Genomic DNA, 22,336 nt, shown 5'->3' on the forward strand with positions numbered 1-22,336 from the left:
TCAGTGTACTGCATTATGAAAACAAGCACATTTTTACTACGGGGTTGTGATTTTAAAAAAACCCCACTGGTTAGAACCATACACAGATGTATACAAGTACATACATGTATAATTACACACATATATGTATATAATATACAATGTGCACATACACACAATTCTTCGTTTCCTTCTTAAAGCATCATCTGAACAGAACTTGTTATTTGGTAATAGTCTGACGACACCTTGGCAGGGTCATTTCAAACACAATCTTAAAGATTATGTCACCAATTTTGTGTCCATCAGCTTATGAAATAACCTGTTGGGCTGAGCGTTTCTATGTTACCCCAGTTACCAGTGTAAAGAGCCACCATGGGGAAAACTCAAAGCACAGGGTGTGTTTCCTCGTGGTCACCTGGTGAGTCACACAGGATATCTCTTGCCTGGCTTAAAATTTAACATAACAGTAAACACAGTCAAATCCCCAGTGTCTGCTATTGTAGAGGGAAGAGGTACATAAAAAAGGCAAAACAGAGTAAGAGACTAATATTTGGCCTTTAAACATACTAAAATTTAAAATGTGATCATGTAATTACCACTAAAAAAAAAAGAAAGAAAACAAGAGACAGCACTCTATGTCTGAGTTCGTGTCGCCTCCTAGGTGACAGATGATCTTATGGCTACAATGAGGGTAGAACAGGATTCAAAAATGCTGTTCATTGCTTTTTTCTGGTGAAGCAGTTGCCCTCCCTAAGAAAAATAAATGGATCGACAATAAAAGGGCTTAACACTGCCGTGGGGGAGGGAAAGTTGAGTTTGCACAGTCCGTGTTCAAACAGCGACAACCTTCCTGCGCCCCCCTCCTCCTCCATTCCAGATACCCTGCTCCCCACCCAGAAAACCCAGGTGCCAGCACTAAACCAGGACCAGGCCTGACTCCAAGCCCTGAGGGGTAAACAACTCCTATCACAGCCCTCCCTCCCTTATCTGGTGCACATAATTCCTGCACCTGCTGATTCACAAGGAGACAAGCTGAGTCCAGCCTGCTCTCCTTTCTAGCTCCTGCGAACTAGGGATCGGATATAAAATTCTTATTACAGAGATGTCTTCTTATCTTCAAGGGCCTCACTTCTAGCTCTTCAGCGATACCATGCTATCTGACCTGCGGATGACTGTTTCAACCCTGCCTACATTAGTTGAAAATGACTTTTTGTCCTTCTAGCAAGCGAGCAAGCGTGTGCTCCACAGGCAGGAGAGGCCAGGGAGGAGGAAGGAGGCAGGAGAAGTAGGAGGCAGATGTGAGTGTGCTGGGAATCGCACCAAATTAGGAGGGGAGACAACTAGGCCCGAGACTGAATACTAATTAGCCAATTAGAACATCAATATGTGCACCCTGAATTTTTACTTGGATTATAATTGCTGGTGCAGTTACACCCAAATGAAGTTACTTGGCCATAGTTATAAAATGAAGAGTACATTTTTAGTGGTTACTCATTTTTATATACTAAATAGAAAACTTAAAAAAAACACATTATTACCTGGTTTGTTCTTGCTGCAGTGTGTTGGGATCAGGTATAAAAAATCTTACTCGAAAATGCAGGGTACAGGGGAAACCTCCTACAACATTTTTCAAAAACAAATTAAATTTTCCCTTTACAAAAGTCAATGTATGTAAGTTGCTACTCTCCCATAAGTGATGCATTTTCATTCAACCATAGCTTTTTCCACCATAAAAGGGCTAATTTCAAACAAGGAGTGCATAAGTTTTTTAATTGGTTGTTTCAGAAATATTCATGTCTACAAAAAGTAAAATATTTACACCACATCAACACAGACTGAAGTATAATCTATTTCCTATTACATGTTTACCTTAGGGCTGTGTTCAAACATTGCACTCCATTATCTGCATTAAGAATTTTAGAAATCCTTAAATCAGCATATCATACAAAGTTCACAAAGAAATAATAGCTTACATTTGTATAGTGATTTATACATTTCAAACATTTTGAAGTATATTCTTTCCTTTAAACACCACCATGTCTAGGGGAAGGCTAGCCTGCTATGACAGCCCTGTTTTATAGACAAGCCAATAGGCTTAGAGCTGTGACGTGTACACAGTTAGTGACAAAACCAGAATTATAGCACCGAGGTCTTCGATTCTACTATAACACATTTCAAAATCATTGTTATACTATAAAATATTTCATGCTTTTGATGCACAACATATTAAATGATTTATACTAGTGAATATCACACAATGAATATACTCAAATATGGCTTTATGCATCAACACTAAGAGTCAACTGGCCTGCGTGGATAAAATTAGTCCATTTCTTTAGACAGATATGGCAACAGGAGAAGATCAGATTGTGTTGCTAAGATCCCAAGATCTTCACGTCAATTTCATCCCCCTCCATCACTCAGTAAATATTCACCAACCCTATCGACACACTTACTTTCTTGCTCTCTGAAGCTCAAGCCCTTCTCCAGCCTGCTGCCCTCACTGATCCTGCTCATCTCCTCCTCTACCTTACACATCCTGGGCTCCACCCTCCCACCTCTTTCGTATCTTCCATCTTCATCTCTGGCTTGTATTCAGAGAATCTCTAATGCAACGTGTGCATCTGAGTACATCTCTGTCCTCGTGCCTAGGTACCAGTGGGTGTGCTATGACTCTGTACAGGCTGACCACCTGCCTTGGGATGCCCTTTCACTTCCCCTCCTTCTCTTCTTTAACTTGTCATTTCTGTGCTGTACACATGGCCTCTTAATTTTTCTTGTGGCCCTGTGCACACCCAGAGCATCCTATCCTGTGCTTGGTACTTTCATAGAACCGTCCCTACTGCTTGTCTGTGAGCCCCTTGAAGGCAGGCTCCAAATCTGATTTGAACTGGATACCCAGGGCTTAGCCCAGTGCCTGTCACAGTGCGAGTTCAGGACATGTTTGCTGAAAGAATGAGTTAGTGAGAGAACGAATGACAATGCCTATTGGTGCCTTGTGTGTACTCATTCCTGTGAATTCAGATGGGGCAGGTATTTGTCCATGAGCAGCTCTGTAGCTCCCACGGGTACTTCTGAATGCTGAGGACACAGGCCATGGGAGGTGAGAACTCTAAGGACCTGGTTTCCACTGGGGGCAGTGATGGATCAGAGGCATGGCTAGCTGTGTTTGCTCCTTCCACCTACATGCTAGGGGAGGGGTGTGTGTGTGTGTGTGTGTGTGTGTGTGTGTGTGTGTGTGTGTGTGTGATCATGTGTATGCACACTTGTGTGTTCACATCCACCTGCCCTACATCCCTCCACCTCCTGTGTCAGGCACTGCAAGGGATCCAGAGAAGAACGTAACAAGGGTCCTAACCTCAAGGAACCTGCAGTTCTCAAAGGAAGCTAAAGGCAAATAACTAAGAGAGGACGAGAGCCACAAATCAGATGATGATAAATGTTAAGGGAATGTTGAGGGAGTCACAGCTTCTAGTAGGAGAGGAGCTGGGATCTGGGCAGCCTTGAAAAATGGTAAGATTTAGATACAGGGAAGCGGGAGGGAAAGGCATTCCCAAGAGAGGGACAGACTGAGGGGAGGCACAGAGGGGGTCCTGCAGATCCGCCAGGTTTGTCTGGGGCACAAGGTGCAGAAAGGGCAACAATGACGGCAATGTTGGAAAATCAGGCTGAGAGCAGATCAGGGTGGCAGGTGGGGCAAGGTATGGCTCAAATGGCCACCTAACTGGGCTTAACCTGCAGCGCTGGGCTCCACCCCTGATGGGTGAAATGTAGTTGAGAAGACTTAAGTTTTTATATTTGTGACATTATCTGCCTATGGTTCAGTTTCCAGTGAATGTAACTGTGCTCTTGGGAAGTACGAGTGTTTGTGTCTGTCTGTCTGTCTCTCTTTCTCACTCTGACTCTCACACTGGGCTGAGAAAGGCCATTTTCCTTCCCCTTCCTTCCTTGTAAAAAGAAATGTGGGTTCTCTCGCCCTGAGCTGCCTACTCTCACCTTTCCCTTTCTTGCCCACAGCTGGCGAGGATCCTTGAGGGCTGATCTGGAAGCATCTCTGCTAACTCAGAAGTCAGACAGGGAGCGGTTGGCTCACTTAGGGCTCCAGGACACCCCGAAGCCATGTATCAGATGTCACAGGCACTGATGGCTGGAGGAGAGAAACAGGCGGTGACACGCTAACACCTAAAGTTCAACCGAAATGAAAAGATCACACCAACCTTTTAACTGCTTCCTGATGGGTTTGCTTGATTCAAGCCATCTCTGTTGGATAAGAAAACAAAGTTATAAAACCAAACCGTGCAGGACTCCAGCACATTGTACCGGAATGGCACTTACAGGGGAGTCCAAGGAGTCGTCACTGTGTTGTAAACCAAAATACTCCTTTTCCGTCACATCCAAGTGGTTGTATGCCATATCCAGAAGAACCTGACCAGTATCTTGTTTCTAGAAAAAAAAAAAAATTAGCAAGTGTGAAAAATCTTAAAATGAATTAAAAACTGGTGGTAAAAATGTCTTTACTGTAGGCACAAAAAGAGTTAAAATATTCAGAGAGATTTTATACACCCAGATTTCCCACAGTAAGAAAAGCTTTAATAAATTTCAAGTGAAGAAGCCACACAACACATAGGGGAAGAAGGGCCAAGGAAAACCACATCAGTACAATTTAAGACAACATCAGTTTAATTTGATTTCATTTTCTAAGATTTCTTCCTTCCCTTTTGCTGCAATTCCCAAGTGATGATGTCTAAGTCGGAAAACTCAGATATCATAATTACCGTAAACTCTCTGTGACCTACCCATGGATTATCCACAGCAAAATGCTAATCCCAGGTCGGTTTCTGTTGGCTCCTCAGGACACATCTGTGGCTCCTACCCCTGGAGAAGCCACAAAAATGTGTGTCCAGGGAAGGAAAATGCTTGCCTGACAGCATAAAGGAAGATGGGCTAAAAATACTCAAATGCCATTCAAAATGCCCTCAGAGCGATTTGGCCCGTGCCACCCTGTAGGATTATCTGCCTTGCTGTGTCCTCTTCCCGTCATCTGAAGTGAGAAGCCAGTGGGATTCAACCACACTCTTCTACCAGGGCAGGACTCGGCCTGCTTCCCCACTCCACGTTTATGGGGCAGCCATGGTGTGGGCACCGGGACAGAGCCATAACGAGCGTCCCTTTCCTCCCCCAGCTGGGGAAGCAGCGACCATAAGAGTGTCAAGTACTGAGAAACGATCAAGGCACAGTGCACACCCAAGGGGACAGCACAAACAGTCAACTCAACCTGGGGACAAGAGGAAGCAACCCGCGATCTGGGTTTGGGAGGATGGCAGGGCTGAGTCAGCCGTCCCCTCCCGGTGCATGAGCTGAGAAAAGGCCTTTGGATCAGGCGGGCCGGTACAAACAGAGGCCCAAGGTCGGCAAACAGCATGGAGTGTTTGGGAAACTGCAAATTCTACTGTAACAGGCAGGCTTCTCAGGAATCCTTTGAACCAGACCATCTAACTAAAGGACAATGTGAGTCAGAAATAGCCTGTGTATAGAACAGGCAAAGGTAGCTCTTTTTTTGAGTTCCTGAGAGCAGATAATGTCCCTGAAAATAGGTCACAGTGACCAGGACTGGGAGAATGAGATAATTGTCAGCCTCCCCTCCCTGCAGAGACTTCTTTGGGGCAACCTCATATCCTTTAGTCTAAAGTGTGGGAACATGAGACACAGCCTTTTCCTGAACACGCCCCCTATCCTCCCCAAGGGCCCCGTACCTCCTGCTTCCTCTGCAGGACACTGTCCATCACAAGAGGATCACAACGGGCATGGAAAGAATGACCCAGCCCCCACATTCCAAATTATGAGAAACTCTCTCGATGTGGGGAGCTATCTGCTCCCATTGTTGGAATTATCTATACATGATTTGACATTGTTAACTATTATAATTCAAGGAACATCTATAAGGAGTCAGACATAATACCACATACACTTTTTATATATGATCTCTAATCTTTGCAGCCACTCTGCAAAGCACAGTACTCATCACCATCCCCCTTGCCATGAGCAGAGAGAGGCACCAAAGCTCTTGTGCCTTGCACCTTCAGCCGATGGACAGTCTAACCACCCGACTTGTGGCCAAAGCCTACAAGTTCCTACCCCATTACACCTCTCCCCTCTGGAATGCATAATTCAAACATTAAGGTATCTATTCTGCATAATTCACCTGGCTCTCAAAGGAACTGAAATAATGAAAGACACATTCATAGTAAGAACAGACCTCCCAGCCTGGCCCCTGCCCCACAGATGGTCATCTCTGTTCCACCGGGCCACTGCCAGTGACCAGCTTGCTCCCTGGGCTGGGGTAAGAATGAAGACATCCAAGTCTGCTTCCCTGATGACACCTGTTCTTGGTCATGGGTGGCCTAGGCTGAAGAGTCTAAAAGAGACTGTGCAAACAATTCTCACACTTGGAAAAATATAAAGTGAGGGATCATCTAAGCTGCAACCAGGACCTCAAATCCCTCAAGTTCAATGTGAGCCAGCCTGGCACCAGCAGCTGGAAGTCAGGGGTGGCAGCCTTGTGATGAGAATAATGAGTCTCATAACTGGGAGTTTCTGGGCACTCCCTGTTTGCGATGCTCCCTTCTAAGGCTTTATGTGAGGTCGCTCTGGGCAGGTGTTCACAGGGCTGGTCACTTGTCCTGCTCTGGATTTCTCAAACCTTTGCTCTCCTAGCTGGCTCCTTTGCTCTCCTAGCTTCTCAGGCTCCTTCAGTGCCTGCTCCTCTTCCTTCTAACCTTTCAAAGTCCATTGTTTGCAGCTTCTGTCCATGTGCTTCTCAGGGGATCGCGTCCAGTTTCACGGCTCGAAATGCCATCTCTACCCTGGTGACATCCACATTTGCATCTAGAGCCTGGACCCATCCCCTAAACTCCTGACCCTTCAATCTAATGCCATTCCTACATAGATGAGTAACATGCATCTCAAACCCAACATGCCCCCCACAAAAATGATTATTTCTGCCCCAAATCTGCTCTTCCCACAGTTGTCCCCATCTCTATAGACTGCAATTCCCTCTTGCCGGGCTTCTCAGGCCAAAAACCTTGGAGTCACCTGGAGGCCTCATGTCCTTTCATATCCCAAATCCCATTTATCGGCAAGTCCTATGGGTTCTGTCTTCAAAGGACTTCCAAATTTGGTTTTGTCTCAGCCACCCCCACATGGCCACCCTGTCCAATTATCATCGTCTCTCTGTTGGGTTGCTGTCATGGTCTCTCAGCCCTTTCCATCCCACGGTTGACTATAGACGGAACCCAAACCTACGATGCTATCCACTTCATGCAGAATAAAACCCACTGTCCTCAGAATGATCTGCCAGGCTCTACACGATCTCCCACCCCTGGTATCTCTCTGCCTTTATCTCCTGCTACTCCCCTCACCCCTTCATCCCACTTCAGACACACTGGCTTCCATACTGTTCCGCAACCACACTATACAGGCTCAGGCCTTGGGGCTTTTGCACTGCTATTCCTCCTCCCTGGGATGAGCTTCCTCCAGACAACCATATGGCTCTTCCATCTTACAATGAAGCCTTCTCTGATCTCATCCATACAATGGTGACCCCACCCACCGTCCTGCCCTGACACCCTCTCCTTCTTATCCTGCATCACTTTTCTTTAAAGCACTTAATGCCACCAGACACAGCACACATTTGTCATGGCCTTCTCCCCCCACTAGGATGGAAGCGTCAAAAGGGTAGGGATTTTGCTCTGTTTTGTTCCCTACTGTACTCTTGTACCCAGAACAGAGCCTAGCACATGGTAGGCACTCAGTAAACATTCGCTGAATGAATGAAATGAATGAATGAATGAAGCTATATACTAACAAACATTCATGTTCTGGTCAGGGAGAAGGTACACAGTTAAAGAATAATTCCAAGACAGAGGAAGATAAATTTGAACAAAGGAACCAGACACATACTAAGCTGTCAGTTTATAGCAACAGGAAGAGACATTCGTGACCTTTACAGGGCTTGTTTAATCACAAACTTCTATGGAAAGACTGTGTTTAAAAGGAAATCGGATACAAGCCAAGGTTCTGCAGAGCCAAAGTAGTTGCTTTTTGAGGGAATTATGTACGACCCTGCCAAAAGACCACTAGATCCGTGGTTCTCCAACCGCAGTGCACACTGAGCTTCTCAGACCCCACCCCAGAGAGTACGTTTCAAAATACCCAGGCAGGACGAGGGATTTGTATCTTTTAGCATGCATCCTAGGAGGTTCTGAGGTACTTAAAGAAACGTTCATTAGGGCTCTGCTGTCCAAAGCGGGAGCCGTGAGCTACTAAAGACTCCTTCAACTTTAATCAAGATAAAATAAAAATGTCGTTATTCAGGTACGCTAGCGGCACGTGGCTGGGGAATCCCACGTCGGACAGCGCAGACAGAGAACATTGCCAGCAGTGCAGAAAGTTCTTTTGGACAGTCCTCCCCAGAGAATGATTTTCTCCAAACTGCCTTCTTCAGAAACAGGTCAGAGGTGTATGTTCTATCCCCTTAATGAGGCTTTGGAGCTGCCTAACCAGACAGTTACATTTCCTTGCTGGAGTTTTCCCTTCTTACTACTATGACACTTCCCACCTGCAAAAGAGTGAGGCCCTGACCCTGGGGAACAGCTGGGGGTCTGGGTGGCTGCGTGCATTTCCACTCTCTGCAAGGCAAGGGGCCCCAACTCCCAGGACCTCGGTCAGCTGCCTGACTCTTGCACACTGACAGGGAGATGTCTGAGATGAAGGCACAGGGCAGCTGCCCCACCCCTGCCCGGGAAGGAGACACAGCAGCCACCACGCTAATGCTTCCTGCAAACAAACTGCCTTCTCTTACCTGCATCAGGGGCCATGGTGACCTGGGGGCAGCAGGAGGCCAACTTGCGGGTGGGGCGGAAGTTTTTATTACCCTTTAAATTCTTGTGGCCTTTTATCATTCCCACAATTGTTCTCTCCTCCATTCTGTCTTTTCTTCTGAAGGCTTTCCTTGACAACTGAACTTTCTAGGCTGGGGAGGATGCGGGCAGTCAGGTCAGGGTCGAGGCTGAACCCTTTAGACTGGCCAGAGAGTGGGAGACAGACGCAGAGGTAATGCCAGGTGGTGACAGGGGTGGGGTGGGCCGCTACTGTCCCCACATCTGACTGCTGCTGGCCTGGGAGACCATGTTTCTAGCCCTGGCTCTGCCACCAGCTCTAAGTAGGATAAGCCAGGACCCTCCCTGAGCCCTGCCATCTGTGAGGCTGACCACCTTGCAACCCACCCACTTGCACATTTAATGAGCACTTGCTCTGTGCCCAGCCCTGTGCCAGGCACAGGGGAAACAACACCCTTCCTGTCCTCAAGAAGCTCACAATTTAATGGACAACATATAAACTAATGAATACAACTATTTTTCCAAATGCAACCTGCCGTGGGCGCTAATGAAGCATGCACAGTACATCATGACCCAAGAACCAGCTCTGCTTCAGGAAGTGGACGAAGACTTCACAGAAGCGCCAACGTCTGAGTGCCAACTCAATTCGAGTCACAAAGAAGAGGGGGAAAGATTTTCCAGGTAGAAGTGAGACGTGGGCAAAGTTTTTAAGTATTTCCAGTCCAGTCTCAACATATAAGATCTGAGATCTCAAGCTTTCATTTTGAAAATAATATTTTTCCTTCATTTTATAAGCCAAGAGACGAAAACCATTTCTTAGGAGCATTAATTCAGAAAAACAAAAGTGGAGAACTTACATTAACTTTAAAGGTCTGTACCAAGCCATCTAAAAAGCGGATGCTGCAGACGACTTCGGACCGGGTTTTCTCTTTGGGTAATTCTGAGGTGCGTATATTATTAATTCTTCCACCCAACGCACGTAACCGGGAGGTCATAACTATCGTTGAATAACCTGTAACATAAGATACACTGTCAGGCTTTGATATGCAGATGACCAGTTACCTGTGAATGTGGATACCTGTTGGATTTGATCCTCTTAACCCAGTCTGAGGAACTCCCAGATAATGAGAACTAGATAACAGATCATGTTTCCATTTCAGTTTTGACTTCTAAGATGCTCTAAGTAAAATTTATTGCTCAATTACAACACGTTCATAGAATGCTGTATGATTTCATGGTTTATTTGTGTGTCTTATTATCTCCCTGGTCTAAGTCTCCTAATTTATATTTCCCAGGCTTTGAAATTTGCATTTATGTTTTACTATTTTATGCATTTATGTGTTCTACCCCGATGGTTCCACAGAACTAAATGTAGTATGCACATGACTTAAAACAGGAAAAGACTTATTGGTAAAATGTTAAAATGAAGGACTTTTGAGGCCAGGTGCAGTAGCTCACACCTATAATCCACACTTTGGGAGGCCGAGGCGGGAGGATAACAGGGTTAGTTGGCAGAGCAGATAAGGATGAAGGAAGGGCTGAAAAGCAAGTTAATATTCTTTTTATCAACTCTCTGCACGCTTTCTCTGATGAGCCGGGCCTTTGCATGTGCCATTCCATCTGCCTACAAAGTTCTTCCTGCTCCTCCTGATATGCATTAACTCCTATTAATCATTAGTGCCCAGCACAAGCATCACCTCCTCAGGGAAGCCCTCCTTGGTCTCCTTGCCCAGCCACAGAATTGTGTTACAGGCTCTCTCCAGCGCTCACAAGCACTTCACACTTGCAACGGAATACATGTATTTAATATCCGTCCCTCCCACTAGACACTGAGCTCCACAAAGTGGGAGTCAGGGCTGGTTTTGCTCACTGCATCTCCAATATCTAGCTCTGGTAGGCAGGCAGTAAATACCTGAATAAATCAATAGATGGAAGGAAGAACAAAACAGAAAATGAAGCCAAAATCTACAGTCTGAAGTAGCAGCACAGCCGGATAGACAAATGTGGGTTGGGGGGAGCAGGTGGAGGGAAGCATGAGATGGAGCAAGGGGTCTAGTTGGAATGCAGGAGGAAATGTCCCATAGACCAGCCCTTCTCACACTGCAGGGTGCACACAGAGTGCTTGGGCATCTTAGAATGCAGACTCTGATCCAAGTAGGTCTGGGTGGGGCCCAAATTCTGCATCTGTTTCCCAGGTGCTGCCCAAGCTGCTGATGCAGGGTCCACCCTGGGAGAAGCAAGTCACAGGTAAGTGGAAAAGCAGCACCAAATGTCAGGGCAGGGCCAGGGAAATGACTTGAGAATCAGGAGCAAGCAGTAGTGACTCAGCTCTCAGAAAGATGAGGACAGAGCAGATTGGAGAAGTCAAGCCTCAGGGAAGCACACAGATCAGGAGCAGGAAGAGAAAACATGCCGAGGAAAGCTGAGTAGAAAGTACATTCAGGAAGAGAAGGTTGCATTGGTTCCTTATCACCATATTCAAGGAGCTCCAGGCAAACCTCCATTCTTCCATAGACAGGGACACAGAATATCAAATATTAATAAAAAATTCTTGGGACTGGTAGTGCAAGGCAACTTATTCAGTCACTTATAAAATTCCACCCACCCCACCACCTCCACCTTGCCCTTTCCAATGAAAATGTCATCAGAAGCAGGGATGCATTTTCTGAGTAATACAAAAAGTTATCAAAAGACAACAAATGTGTTCCATAATGCCCACACTGACTTAAAAAATGTCTATTTTATTGTTTAGTTCTTGTCTAGGAATCTCAGGTGGGTTACAACTTTTTTTTTTTTTTAAGATACAATAGAACCATTACAAGTGAGGTTTTAGTGGGAGGTACACATCAGAATCACCTGGGGAGCTTTTAAAATCTATGCCTGTCCTCCCCGTCCTACCCCTGAGAGTGACTCAGCCCCCTTGGGTGTGGCACAAGATGACAATCCCTCTGGGGAATGAAGCCCTCAAAGTTAGGGCCGGGGAGTCTGGGACTACTGGAGTGGGTTTCCAGGGAAGCTCAGGTGTGTTTGGGATGCTCAGCCTTAGAATTCAGGCTCTGCACAATCTAAGCCGTTCACCGTGATGCCTGGGTGAGAGTCAGGCAGTCGTTCCGCAGAGCAGCTGAAGCACAGATAATCATACAATAACCCTGGACAGAAAAAACCAACGGTGATTTCAAATAAGAGTCTCCAAATGAAAGTCACGTGGACTGATGCTCCAAACTGCTCTTCTCCTGAGCAGCTCCTCAAAGCTAGAGCCAGTGTGGGCACCGTGGGACTTACTAACGTAACCATGATTAATAATGATGCTCCCAGCACAGTCACACAGACAGCTGGCAACATAAAGTAGACCAGCAGCCCAGAAGACACAGACTTTTCCCTTCTCACATCCATCTCTGATTGTTGCTCGTATTGGACCCGCATGGTAATGCCAGAAATAGGTATTTTATGAAAGCTGCAGAAATGTTCTTCCTACAATTGTTCCCAAAGCAAACCTTGATAAGAGCCAGCCTCATACTGGATAACCACATAATTGAGCCATGTGGTGTTTTCAGATTGTCTTGAAATTATATCTTAAACAATCTGGTCGGGACAATGGCTGCTGACTAACAGCCCTGTTTCCTGTACCACAGCAATTGGGGAACTCAGGGTTTCTATGGCTTCCTTTATAAGCCTCTTAATTCTAAACAAAGCCACAATCCAACCAGAAACATACTGGCCTCTCTGACCGCAAATGATTATAGCAGCAGCTGATGCATTTTATAATCATAGAAGCCAAAAGCCTGTTCTTTGCATAATTCTTAAAATCAGTTATACCATTAGAATGTTTTGTACAATAGCAATAGAAGTCCCACTGTGAATACAGTTTTTAATCAGAGATTACACTTGGAAAATGTATTATTATAGAAAGATACAGCATCTCACTTTGCAAACAGGAGGGGCCCAATAAATGCTATGAGAGTTAGAGGTGGACGATGTGCAAAGTGCCAACGTGGGACACAATAAAGGCTCGCTAAAAGGCATTTTATTAATGTTAAGCTTCTAAGGCTATCAGGTGTGGACTACAGATGTCTGACTTTGTAGGGCAGTCCTGGTTTCAAATGCCTTAGAGATATACAAGTGTTCCATTTCTTAAATTTTTATTGATTTTATTCATTCTAATGAAGACCGCTTGCTAGAGTTAAAGGCAGTGGTTGTGACAGCTGTGACCTGGCAAGAGCATGCTGGCACAGACCGCCACGCCGTGGGCGTGTGAGACATCGGAGCCCTGCTGGTGAGGGTTGGGTAACAGGGCTTCTCCGACGGCCCCTCCCTGGCCGCCCCGGAGCCCGAGACAGGGAGAGGTAACGCCGCTGTCTTATTTCTCAAGGATCTGTCTACATGCTGATCTGGGGAACTTTGTTCTTTCACAAGCCAACAAACCACAGGCCGAAAGATGGGAGAGGAGCACGCGCAGTGAGACACCAAACCTGACTCCACTGTCGTAATTTTAAAAAGATAGTGCAAAATATTTCATACTCGTGTTTTCAAAATTAAGGGAATTACATCTCTAATTCAAGAGTGCAGGTTTCAGTTGGGAGGAAAAAAAAGAAGAAAACAGTCCTGATTTATAAATACCTAATTTGCAAGAAAACTGTATAAATGAATCATGGGTGGCTCACCACAGGAATCAACCTAAACGATCATCAAGCTGGCCTAGCCCGATGCTACCACCTAGTGGCCACTAGGGGAAGAAGCATAGGAGGAGCTATGACCCTGCCTCAGGGGAAACACGGACAGATTGCCTCTTCCTTGTGGATCACTCCCAGTTCAGCTTATTTCAAAAATCCCTCCCACAGTGCATAAGGCCTTCTCCGCAGCCCAATTCCCTTTCCCTAGTGAACTCAGGAAAGTGCTTTCTACCCCTCCCCCTAGTTTTTTTGTTTTTATTATTATTTATAAGCCCCAACAGATAGACAGATGACAGGTCCTCTGCAGAGGGACATTTCCAGCATGGAAAAGCATCTGCGCTATCAGCCACACTAGACAATGACTCACCAGATTAAGGGTGCTTCTCGTCAAATACCAATATTTAATGTCTTGTAGGTCAATGCTTTATTTATTTAGCTGTCAATACAGTACCAGCATTGCTTTCTCTTTCTCGTCACTGTTGGGCGCACAGACACCGGGCTGCATTATGCATTGACTAAGTCTTCGGGAACCAACTAGGGCGCCAACAATTAACGATCACTCACGACTGCAGGAAACATGCACCTCACTTTCCAATTGCTGCCTGTACCACACAGAGTACAGCCTCTAGCTGCAGTCTCTTTTAAGGCCAGGCCTAAATGTTCCTTAATCTCCCCTGAAATAGCGTATTCCTGCCTAAAGATAAAATTTACAAACCCTCAGGCAGGTGTTTATTTATCATTTATTAAGTGCTGATTAAGATGAGATCAAACTGTAAGAATGCACCCTCACTGATTAAGTTACTAAAAATATAGTGATTGAAATGAGGCTTTCTTTTGAACCACCGACAAAACTAGTGTACATTAAAGTCATCTGGGGAGCCTGTTAAAATGCAGATTCTTGGGCACCACCCACAAAGATTTTGGTTCAGGAAGGGCCCAGGAAACTGCATCTTAAAACATAAAAAAAATAAATTTTTTGGACTTACAGAAAAGTTGCAAGAAAAACAGAATTCCTATATACTCTCCCTGGCCTGGATTCAACTGTTAACATTTTGCCACATATACTCTCTCCCCCTCCCCCTCCTCTCGCCTGTACACACAAAGACATACCACACTTTTCCCTGAATCTTTACCTCTAAATATTTTAGCATGTGTCTCCCCAAAACAATAATATTTCATAACCACAGTACAATTATCACAGTGGAGAATTTTAACTTTGATAAAACGTTTAGCTAGTATACAGTCCATATTAAAATTTTATTCATTGTTCCAGTGATGTCCTTTCATTCTTTCCTCTTGATTCAGAATCCAACTAGGATCATGCCTTGTTTTACTTTTTTCTGTTGTTTTTTTTTTTTGAACTCCTGACTTTGAGCAATCCACCCGCCTCAGCCTCCCAGAGTGCTAGGATTACAGGCTTGAGCCACCGCAGCCGGTCTTGTTTTTTTTTTTTTTTTTTTTTTTAAGAGACTGGGTCTCACTATGTTGCCCAAGCTGGACTCGAATTCCTGGGCTCCATCTCCCACCTCAGCCTCCTGAATAGCTGGGACTATAGGAGCATCACCACACTGACCTCGAAGTTGTATTTTTAAAAAGTGCACCCCATAAAAAGCACACCCCATCCCTCTAACCCCAAGGACAATGATGCAGGCAGTCTGAGCACCACACAGCAGAAAACTCAACCAGACAATCTCCAGGCTTCTTTTCAGTCTTGACTGTCTGTGCTTATGGCCAGGGTCTTGGTTAGGTCGGGGCCCTATGTCAGTTTTCCTGTCTATATTACAAGTTACTTCCCAAAGCTAAATAGAGTGTCCATAGCTTAGCAGCTGTCCCATTACTCAGTCTGGGAGAAGTGCTTCCTAAGTCATTGTTGATGAAGTAACAGATTTTCCAGTCTATATGTCAGTGCTGGGATTAGTGCTGTTATCATAACAGAGAAGAAGAAAGCTACATGAAAATCACATTACTTCAAAAAGAACTATCACTTGATATTATATAACCAGATGTCTTGGCTTGTTCATTCAAATTAGTATTCACCAATACCAATTCTTAACAATTCATAACATCCAAATTATGAAAAAGACCAAATGCACACACTCTTTCTCAGAAACATGTGAAAGAGTTTACTAGTATTTTCTCTTGCATAAATTTTTTTGAATGGGGTAGTCTCCATTCTATGCAATAGAATGAAAACTCCCCAACTAGAATTTTCTTAAAGAAGCAGCAAAGAAAATGAGATGCATGTTGTGTGATTTATTACGCTTTGCAAATGTTCTTAATGAAATTCAGCCCAACTAATTAAAATATAGTGATTTTAGCGTTCATGTGGAAAATGCCCATATATCTTGGAAAATGCTTCCATATACATTATTTCACTTTATTAATTTTAAATTAATATGCTGATAACAAAATTACTATGAACCCGATACATGGAATTTAATCTTTTTCCTCATAACTCTATAATTTCCATAAATCTCTCAGCACTACCTTCCGCCAAGAAATATACACTTTCTTGGCTATTTAAGTTTCCGAAGTACAACACTACATAATAATAAATATACTAACTTATTTTTAAAATTAAGTTTTAATGTAAACATAATCACTGCTGAATACTTGCTAAATTAACAAAACAAACCTATTTGTTCAGGATTTTCTTATTGCTAATTCAATGCCAACGCCAACAAATTAATTTATCCTGAGTCTACATAATGAAAAATTAATTTTTCAATAACATTCTTAAAGCTTAAAGCCTGCTAATAAATACAATAATCAAAGATAACAATGCAAGTACTGGTGCACAAAACTTCTGAGTATACATTTGTAAAAGTATCTGATGCCTTTTATGAAAAAATGCAATTATGATAGTCTTAACTTTTTTTTTTCTGCCATATGGGAAAAAATGCTTATATAAGTCACTTTAATAACACAACTCAATAACTCAGTCAAGTTATCTTGCAGTTTTCAATCTTAATACTCCAGAAGTACAATTTTGGGATCAAATCATTTGTTCCACAGATCCTGTAATTTGTTCAGGGAGTGGCTCTCAGACTGAAGCCCCTGGGAAGGAGGGGTGGAGTAATTTGCAGGATTAGTTGTATTCCAACCGAGGCCCATAATTAGTGCCCTTCTCACACAACTTCAAAATGTCAAATAGTTTTCTTATTATGGAGTTGGGGTTTATTTATAGGTTTTATTTATAGGTTCGACACCATGACACTTGCAAAAGTAACAAAATAAAAAAGTTATACTTGATACCGGCAGGATAAGAAGTAGTTTTAAGCTCCCTGAAGGGCAAGATAAAGAATGCTGTGGGAGCCGCAGGCAGTTTCGGGAAAGAGGTAATGTTGCTATAAAGAGAAACCAACCTCTCAAGTGCCGTGAGCTGAAGTTTTCCAAGTAGTGATGAGAGGCTCGCTAACTTAAACACAAAGTTTGCTCTTAAGCCTGCAGAAAACTCCTGCTGAGGATATTAAATGGAGTCATTAAATTCTTTTTTTTTTTTTTTAACTTGTTCTTGACGTTTCACAGGGAGAAAAAAACACAAATCCTAAGTATACAGCTCTCCAGAAGCCTGGCAGTGGTCCCTCCACTGGTGACCACTCTCTTATGTCTGACCTACCACACCGTTTTCATGAGATTTTTAAAAACGAGATTTGAAGGTTGTTTTTTGTTGTTGTTGTTTCAATGCTTAAGAGAATGTTATCATGGTGCAGTGCTTAACAGCACACCCCTAAATGTCCCAGGACTCGGCTCTCCTGGGGTGGCACCTCGGTACAGGAGGATGCTCTGGATGGCTTGAGCGGTGTGGGCAGCAATCGACACAGGCCACACGGTCACCGAATGGGGACTGGTAAACTTTCCCCATTATGTACCACCTCAGTAAACCCAGAAACATTAAAAGCCAGCAAACCTTCCTTATGGGGATAAAGGGAACAAATGCCAGTCCACAGAGGGTTTCAACCAAGCCATGCTGAGGACAATGACATCGGGACTTACCACCAGGTGAGGCGTCCCCCAGCAGCCTCCAAGCAACCCCGTGCCAGGACTCCTGATCTTGTTTAGAATTACTTTTAGCCTCCTTTGTTATTTCTTTGGCAAAGGAGTTCCGGATCATTTACTCACTCAATATTCATTTGCTCTGCACCTTCTCTGCGCCAGAACAGCGAGGAGTGGGGTGGGGGTGGGGAAGAGGCAGAGGCACTCCCAGTGTCAAGTTCTAGGGGAGATGAAGGCCCAGGGAGCTGGACAAGCATGGGGGGGGGGGAGGCTCCCAACCCTACCAGGTGGGGTGGGAGGCAGGGCCAGTTCACAAAGCCTTCAAGAGGAATCTTGCAGGATGAAGGGAAATTGGCCAGGGGGAAGCAGTGGTCTTCCAGGGACTGCAAACCACGTGTGCAGAGGTTGGGAAAGGAAAGTGCATGCCCATTTAGGAACTCCACTGAAACCGAGGAGGTGTGTCTGAAGAATAACTGAAATCCTAGAGAAATCTCGAGGATAAGATTAGTTTCTTCAAAAACCAAGGGGTTGTCCCACCAACGAGGAATTAGGGTACGGTGTGAGGCTGTGGGAAAGTCACCAGCGTCAGAATCATGCAGTTGGGGAGGGGTTGGAACCCCAGTTTAATCACTAGCTGGGAGAGTAACCTTCTTGAGATTGCTTACTCTGAGATTCAGTTTTCTTATCTGTAAAAGGGGGAGGATTTCCCTGCTTTGCAAGGTTGTTTTAAGCACTGGAAATAGTATGTATGGAAATTAACTGGCAACCAACTACTATCATTAGATTTTTTTTTTTTTCCTTTAGGTCCTAAGGGTTCAATGGGTAGAAGGTGAAAGAACCAGATTTCTCTTCAACAAAGAGATTTTAAACAGTCAAGGCTACACAAATACAGAAGAGACTGGCTTGTAAAGGAGGGAGCTCCCTGTCAATAGAGGTAATTAAGCAGAGAAGCTGGACGAGACCCGTTAGTGAGAAGGCTGCAGAAGGCAGACTGACGCAGGAGAGTTTGGGACAGATGAACATTGGGCTACCAGGACCAGGATTCTATCATAACTTCTGTCTCAACAGTACCAAGGTTAAATGTTGGTAAACATTGTTCGAAATCCTTAAGTGGATTTCTTACGAGAAATAATTCTAAATAGACATCTCATTCTTGGAGAAAACAAAAATGGTCCATCAACCCATGAAAACAGAGGAGAAAAGAATATGAACAAGTTATATGTAAAGCTCAAAAAATAGACAATTGTAATATGTCTTACATTCGGCGGTTTCTTCCTAAAATTAACCTGCCAATCTCTTCTCATTTTCCCTTTAAACAGTTCTACCAGGCCCCAAACCCAGACTGGACATCAGGATGGAATAAATTCTCTCTACAGGGGCACGAATCAAGTTGCATAAACTTTACAAAAATACTGTGTTAATATTTGCCCTCAGGCACACACAGACACGCCCATCTGGGTGTCAGTCCATGATATTTCTATCTCAGGCTCCGGCCCCCACCCCTTTACAGCCAAAAGCAGCACAAGCCTCCAGAAAAGAAAACAGCTAAAGTCACTTTGAAAGGTTTCAGATGTGCTAATCGCAGCGCATCCCAGCCAAGACGCTGGAATCTCACAACCGGACCATCCTGCCAAGGGTCTGAAGCCAGCAGCAGGCTGGCCAGAGAAACCCAATCCCCACTACCAGCATCCCTCGTCATCATTTTATCTCAAGGAAACGTAGAAAAATGTCCTCCACCCCCGTCCCAAAGTGTCACCCTATTTGTCACAAGTCAGCCAGGTGACTTGGGAAGTCACTGCCTCACTTTCCTTCAGCTTGGTTTCCCAGCTTAGAGCCCTCTAAGGCTTTTTCCAGCTTTAAAATCCTCTGCCTATAAAGCTGCAATCAGAGGGGCCATCTCGGGTTATATTAGGTATCGTAGCCCTGCTGGTGGCCAGCGCACCTCTAGAAACCGAGATAAAATATCTTTTTATGCAGCCTGTTCATATTGCCAGGGCTCCATGTCCTGATAAAATGGGGTCAGAAAATTAAAGAAAGAAAACTCTAAAAAAGACCTATGAAAGGCATGCCAAAATATAAAGAGGACCAGTATTTTGGAATAATTGAATGAAAGGTCTATCTAAACATGATGTTGTATACAACCACAACGAATAAGATGTGCAATGTTTAGGGGATGGACACGCTTGAAGCTTTTACTCGAGGGGGGAGGGCATGGGCAATATATGTAACCTTAACACTTGTACCCCCATAATATGCTAAAATTAAAAAAAGAAAGAAAAACAAAACAAAAAAAACATGATGTTGTACACCTTAAAAATATACAATCAAAAGATACGGGATAAGAATGTATAATTGTCACTAAAAAATAAAAATAAATAATGTCATATCTTAAAAAAAGAAAATAATATATCTTATTGCTGCTGTTGCATTTATTTGTACTGAAGTCTCCCATGAGCTGGGAACATGGAGATGATTTCAAGGAGTGGTCGGTGACTCGCACTGGGAACATCCTTGCCTGGGGGCTCCAGGTGGCAGGAGGGACTGGAGGTTTGAAGGAGCAAAGCCAGACCCGGGTTCTAGTGTCTGCTCTGCCACTCCCAGGCTGACATGACCCTGGACCAGTAAACTTTCTGTCTCGGAGTCCAAGTCTGTAAATAACTTTCAGGAGCGGCGATCTCATGCCTGACACAGCGGGGGGCCTGGCCCAGCACAGACACCTACTCAGCACTAGCTCATGCATGCTGCCTGTGTATTCATGTTGCCTGTGTATTCGGCCCGTTCCACCCACCCTGCACCTAAGCGAGGAACCATTCCCATTCCCATGCTCAGGCTTCCCGAGCTACAGGGCTTCAGAGTTTTCCAAACACTGTCATACCCCTTACTCACACCCCTATTGGTTTTGACTGCGCTTGGCGGGCAGCACTGCTGTTCCCATTTTATGGATTGGTAGATTAAGCTCAGAACCACGCCCAGGTCACTCAGGCTACGTACAAGTGGGGCGATGACCCCACCAAGCTCAGGTGGACACACCACACGCTACCCCACTCTGAGTTGAAGGGCCCACATGCCTGGAAGGGAGGTGAATTACAGGTGTTTCCCTGGGCGTGGCCCCACACTTAATCACTATTGTCTCTGTAATTTACTGACTAAAGGTATGTTCTTACCCTTTTGAGATAATCTTTATAAACACTCCCTGAGGCACACATGTTGGTAAATTTCCTCTTACAAGGCAAACAGTCCAGAAAACCTCCTTTCCTCCTAATTAATTCTGCAACATTAGAAACTTGAGTAATGATTTGGGTATTTATGACCACATCCCCTCTGCTCTAAGATGACACAATTGATGCAACAGGTGTTTCAGAAAATTTATTTTAAAGAAGCAGTACATCCAAAGTACCCCTCCACTGTGAAGGTCACGTTGATGTCAGAAACATTACAATGTGGCCAATGTGCCTTTCAGAATTGGGGAAATGTAGTAAATGACTTCCTCCCACTTTTGCAAAAGGCCTGGGCTGGAGTGCCTGTCACATGACAGCTAAAGGCCCTTCCAGCCCACGGGTGGCCATCCCTGAGTTAATTATTAACATTGAGAGGGCTGGAGTGGGCCACCTCATTTCCTGAGGCCAGGCCCTGGGTTTGGCCTGGGGCCTCCCCTACATGGTGACCAGCCACTCTCCTTTTAGGGAGGACCTGAGTGAGAGGCCAGTCTCCCCTCCAACTGCACCTGCCTCTGGGGATCTCAGAACTGCCAGGCCTCCCAGAAGCTGGGCTTCTCAATAAACCAGAGCGCAATCAGACTCTTGCTCGCTCATTTCTGGGGGCACGTGCACTGGCTCTAAGCCAAGGATCTGACGGACAGTCATGGGTCTGCAGTAGCTGAAACTGGGCTGGGGGAGCAACCTGGGTGTGCCAGGGTCCTGGGTCTCCAGGAGGACTCAGGACAGCCGCACCGTGTTCGAACCTCCCTGTTCTTTCTACCTGCTGGGAGAGATGCTCAGGCAGCCCAGAGTCTACCTAGACAGCTGTGAAAAAGTAAGGTGGCTTTCACCACCTGATGGGAGCCAACCCTAAGGGGAAGGAGAGGGAAGCTACAAAGGGCTACAAACTACAAAGGGCTCGCTCTGATATGCTCACGTCAGACAAAACACCAAGCCAGCCAATGGTGTTATTTTGTTTGTTTGGGGATGTGTTTTTTAAAAAGTTGAACTCACGATGTCTATACAATCATATATTCTACTCTTTCTTTCTCATAATCACTATCCAACATTTGTCCAGGTATTTCAAATACTTCCCTGACCTTTTTTCTGTTATGGTTTTACAATATCCCACCAAGTGGGTGTGCATAACTACGGCTGGGTGCTTCTAATTAGTAGAGCTCAGATTTCAAAAAGAACCCACAGTAAACACACAGAAGGAAGAAGGAGCAGGTGACCAGGACAGGGAGGCGGGGCCCAGAAGAGCCCTGCTTTAGGGTAAAACCACCAAAGACCAAGGTGACAGTGAGGGGCTAGACCACCACCTAGAGGAAAATGGCAAAACAAACCAACAGGAAACTGATGATAATTTGGGTAAAATCACCAAGTCTACTGTTTTCTGTCTTTTCTACCAGGCAGAACAATCTTTTACACAGGCAAGGATGAATTTAAAGGATAGAGGATTCCCTGAGCACCTCCCATGACCCAGAAGAGAGACTCTACACCCATCTTCATACTCCACTCACATCACAGAGGGGACCTGGCTTCCTCGACGAGGTGGACCTGTGTGTCTCTCAGGTGACCCAGCCCCAGAGCAGAA

General features: G+C 44.8%; 1 protein-coding gene across 2 annotated transcripts in view; it reads right to left on the reverse strand.

Moving 5' to 3' along the window:
• PTPN3 (protein tyrosine phosphatase non-receptor type 3) overlaps positions 1-22,336 on the reverse strand; it is a 103,748-nt gene that overhangs the window by 68,055 nt on the left and 13,357 nt on the right. For both annotated transcript variants that reach the window (XM_012736762.2, XM_012736760.2), the window contains exons 2-5: positions 9,734-9,888; positions 4,315-4,422; positions 4,197-4,239; positions 1,518-1,596 (exon numbers count right to left, since the gene is read on the reverse strand). In XM_012736762.2, coding sequence (XP_012592216.2) covers positions 1,518-1,596; positions 4,197-4,239; positions 4,315-4,422; positions 9,734-9,871 — 368 coding nt within the window. In that variant the 5' untranslated portion in view covers positions 9,872-9,888. The remainder of the gene's footprint in view (positions 1-1,517; positions 1,597-4,196; positions 4,240-4,314; positions 4,423-9,733; positions 9,889-22,336) is intronic.

Source organism: Microcebus murinus, chromosome 12, assembly GCF_040939455.1.
Source record: "Microcebus murinus isolate Inina chromosome 12, M.murinus_Inina_mat1.0, whole genome shotgun sequence".
NCBI lineage: Eukaryota > Metazoa > Chordata > Mammalia > Primates > Cheirogaleidae > Microcebus > Microcebus murinus.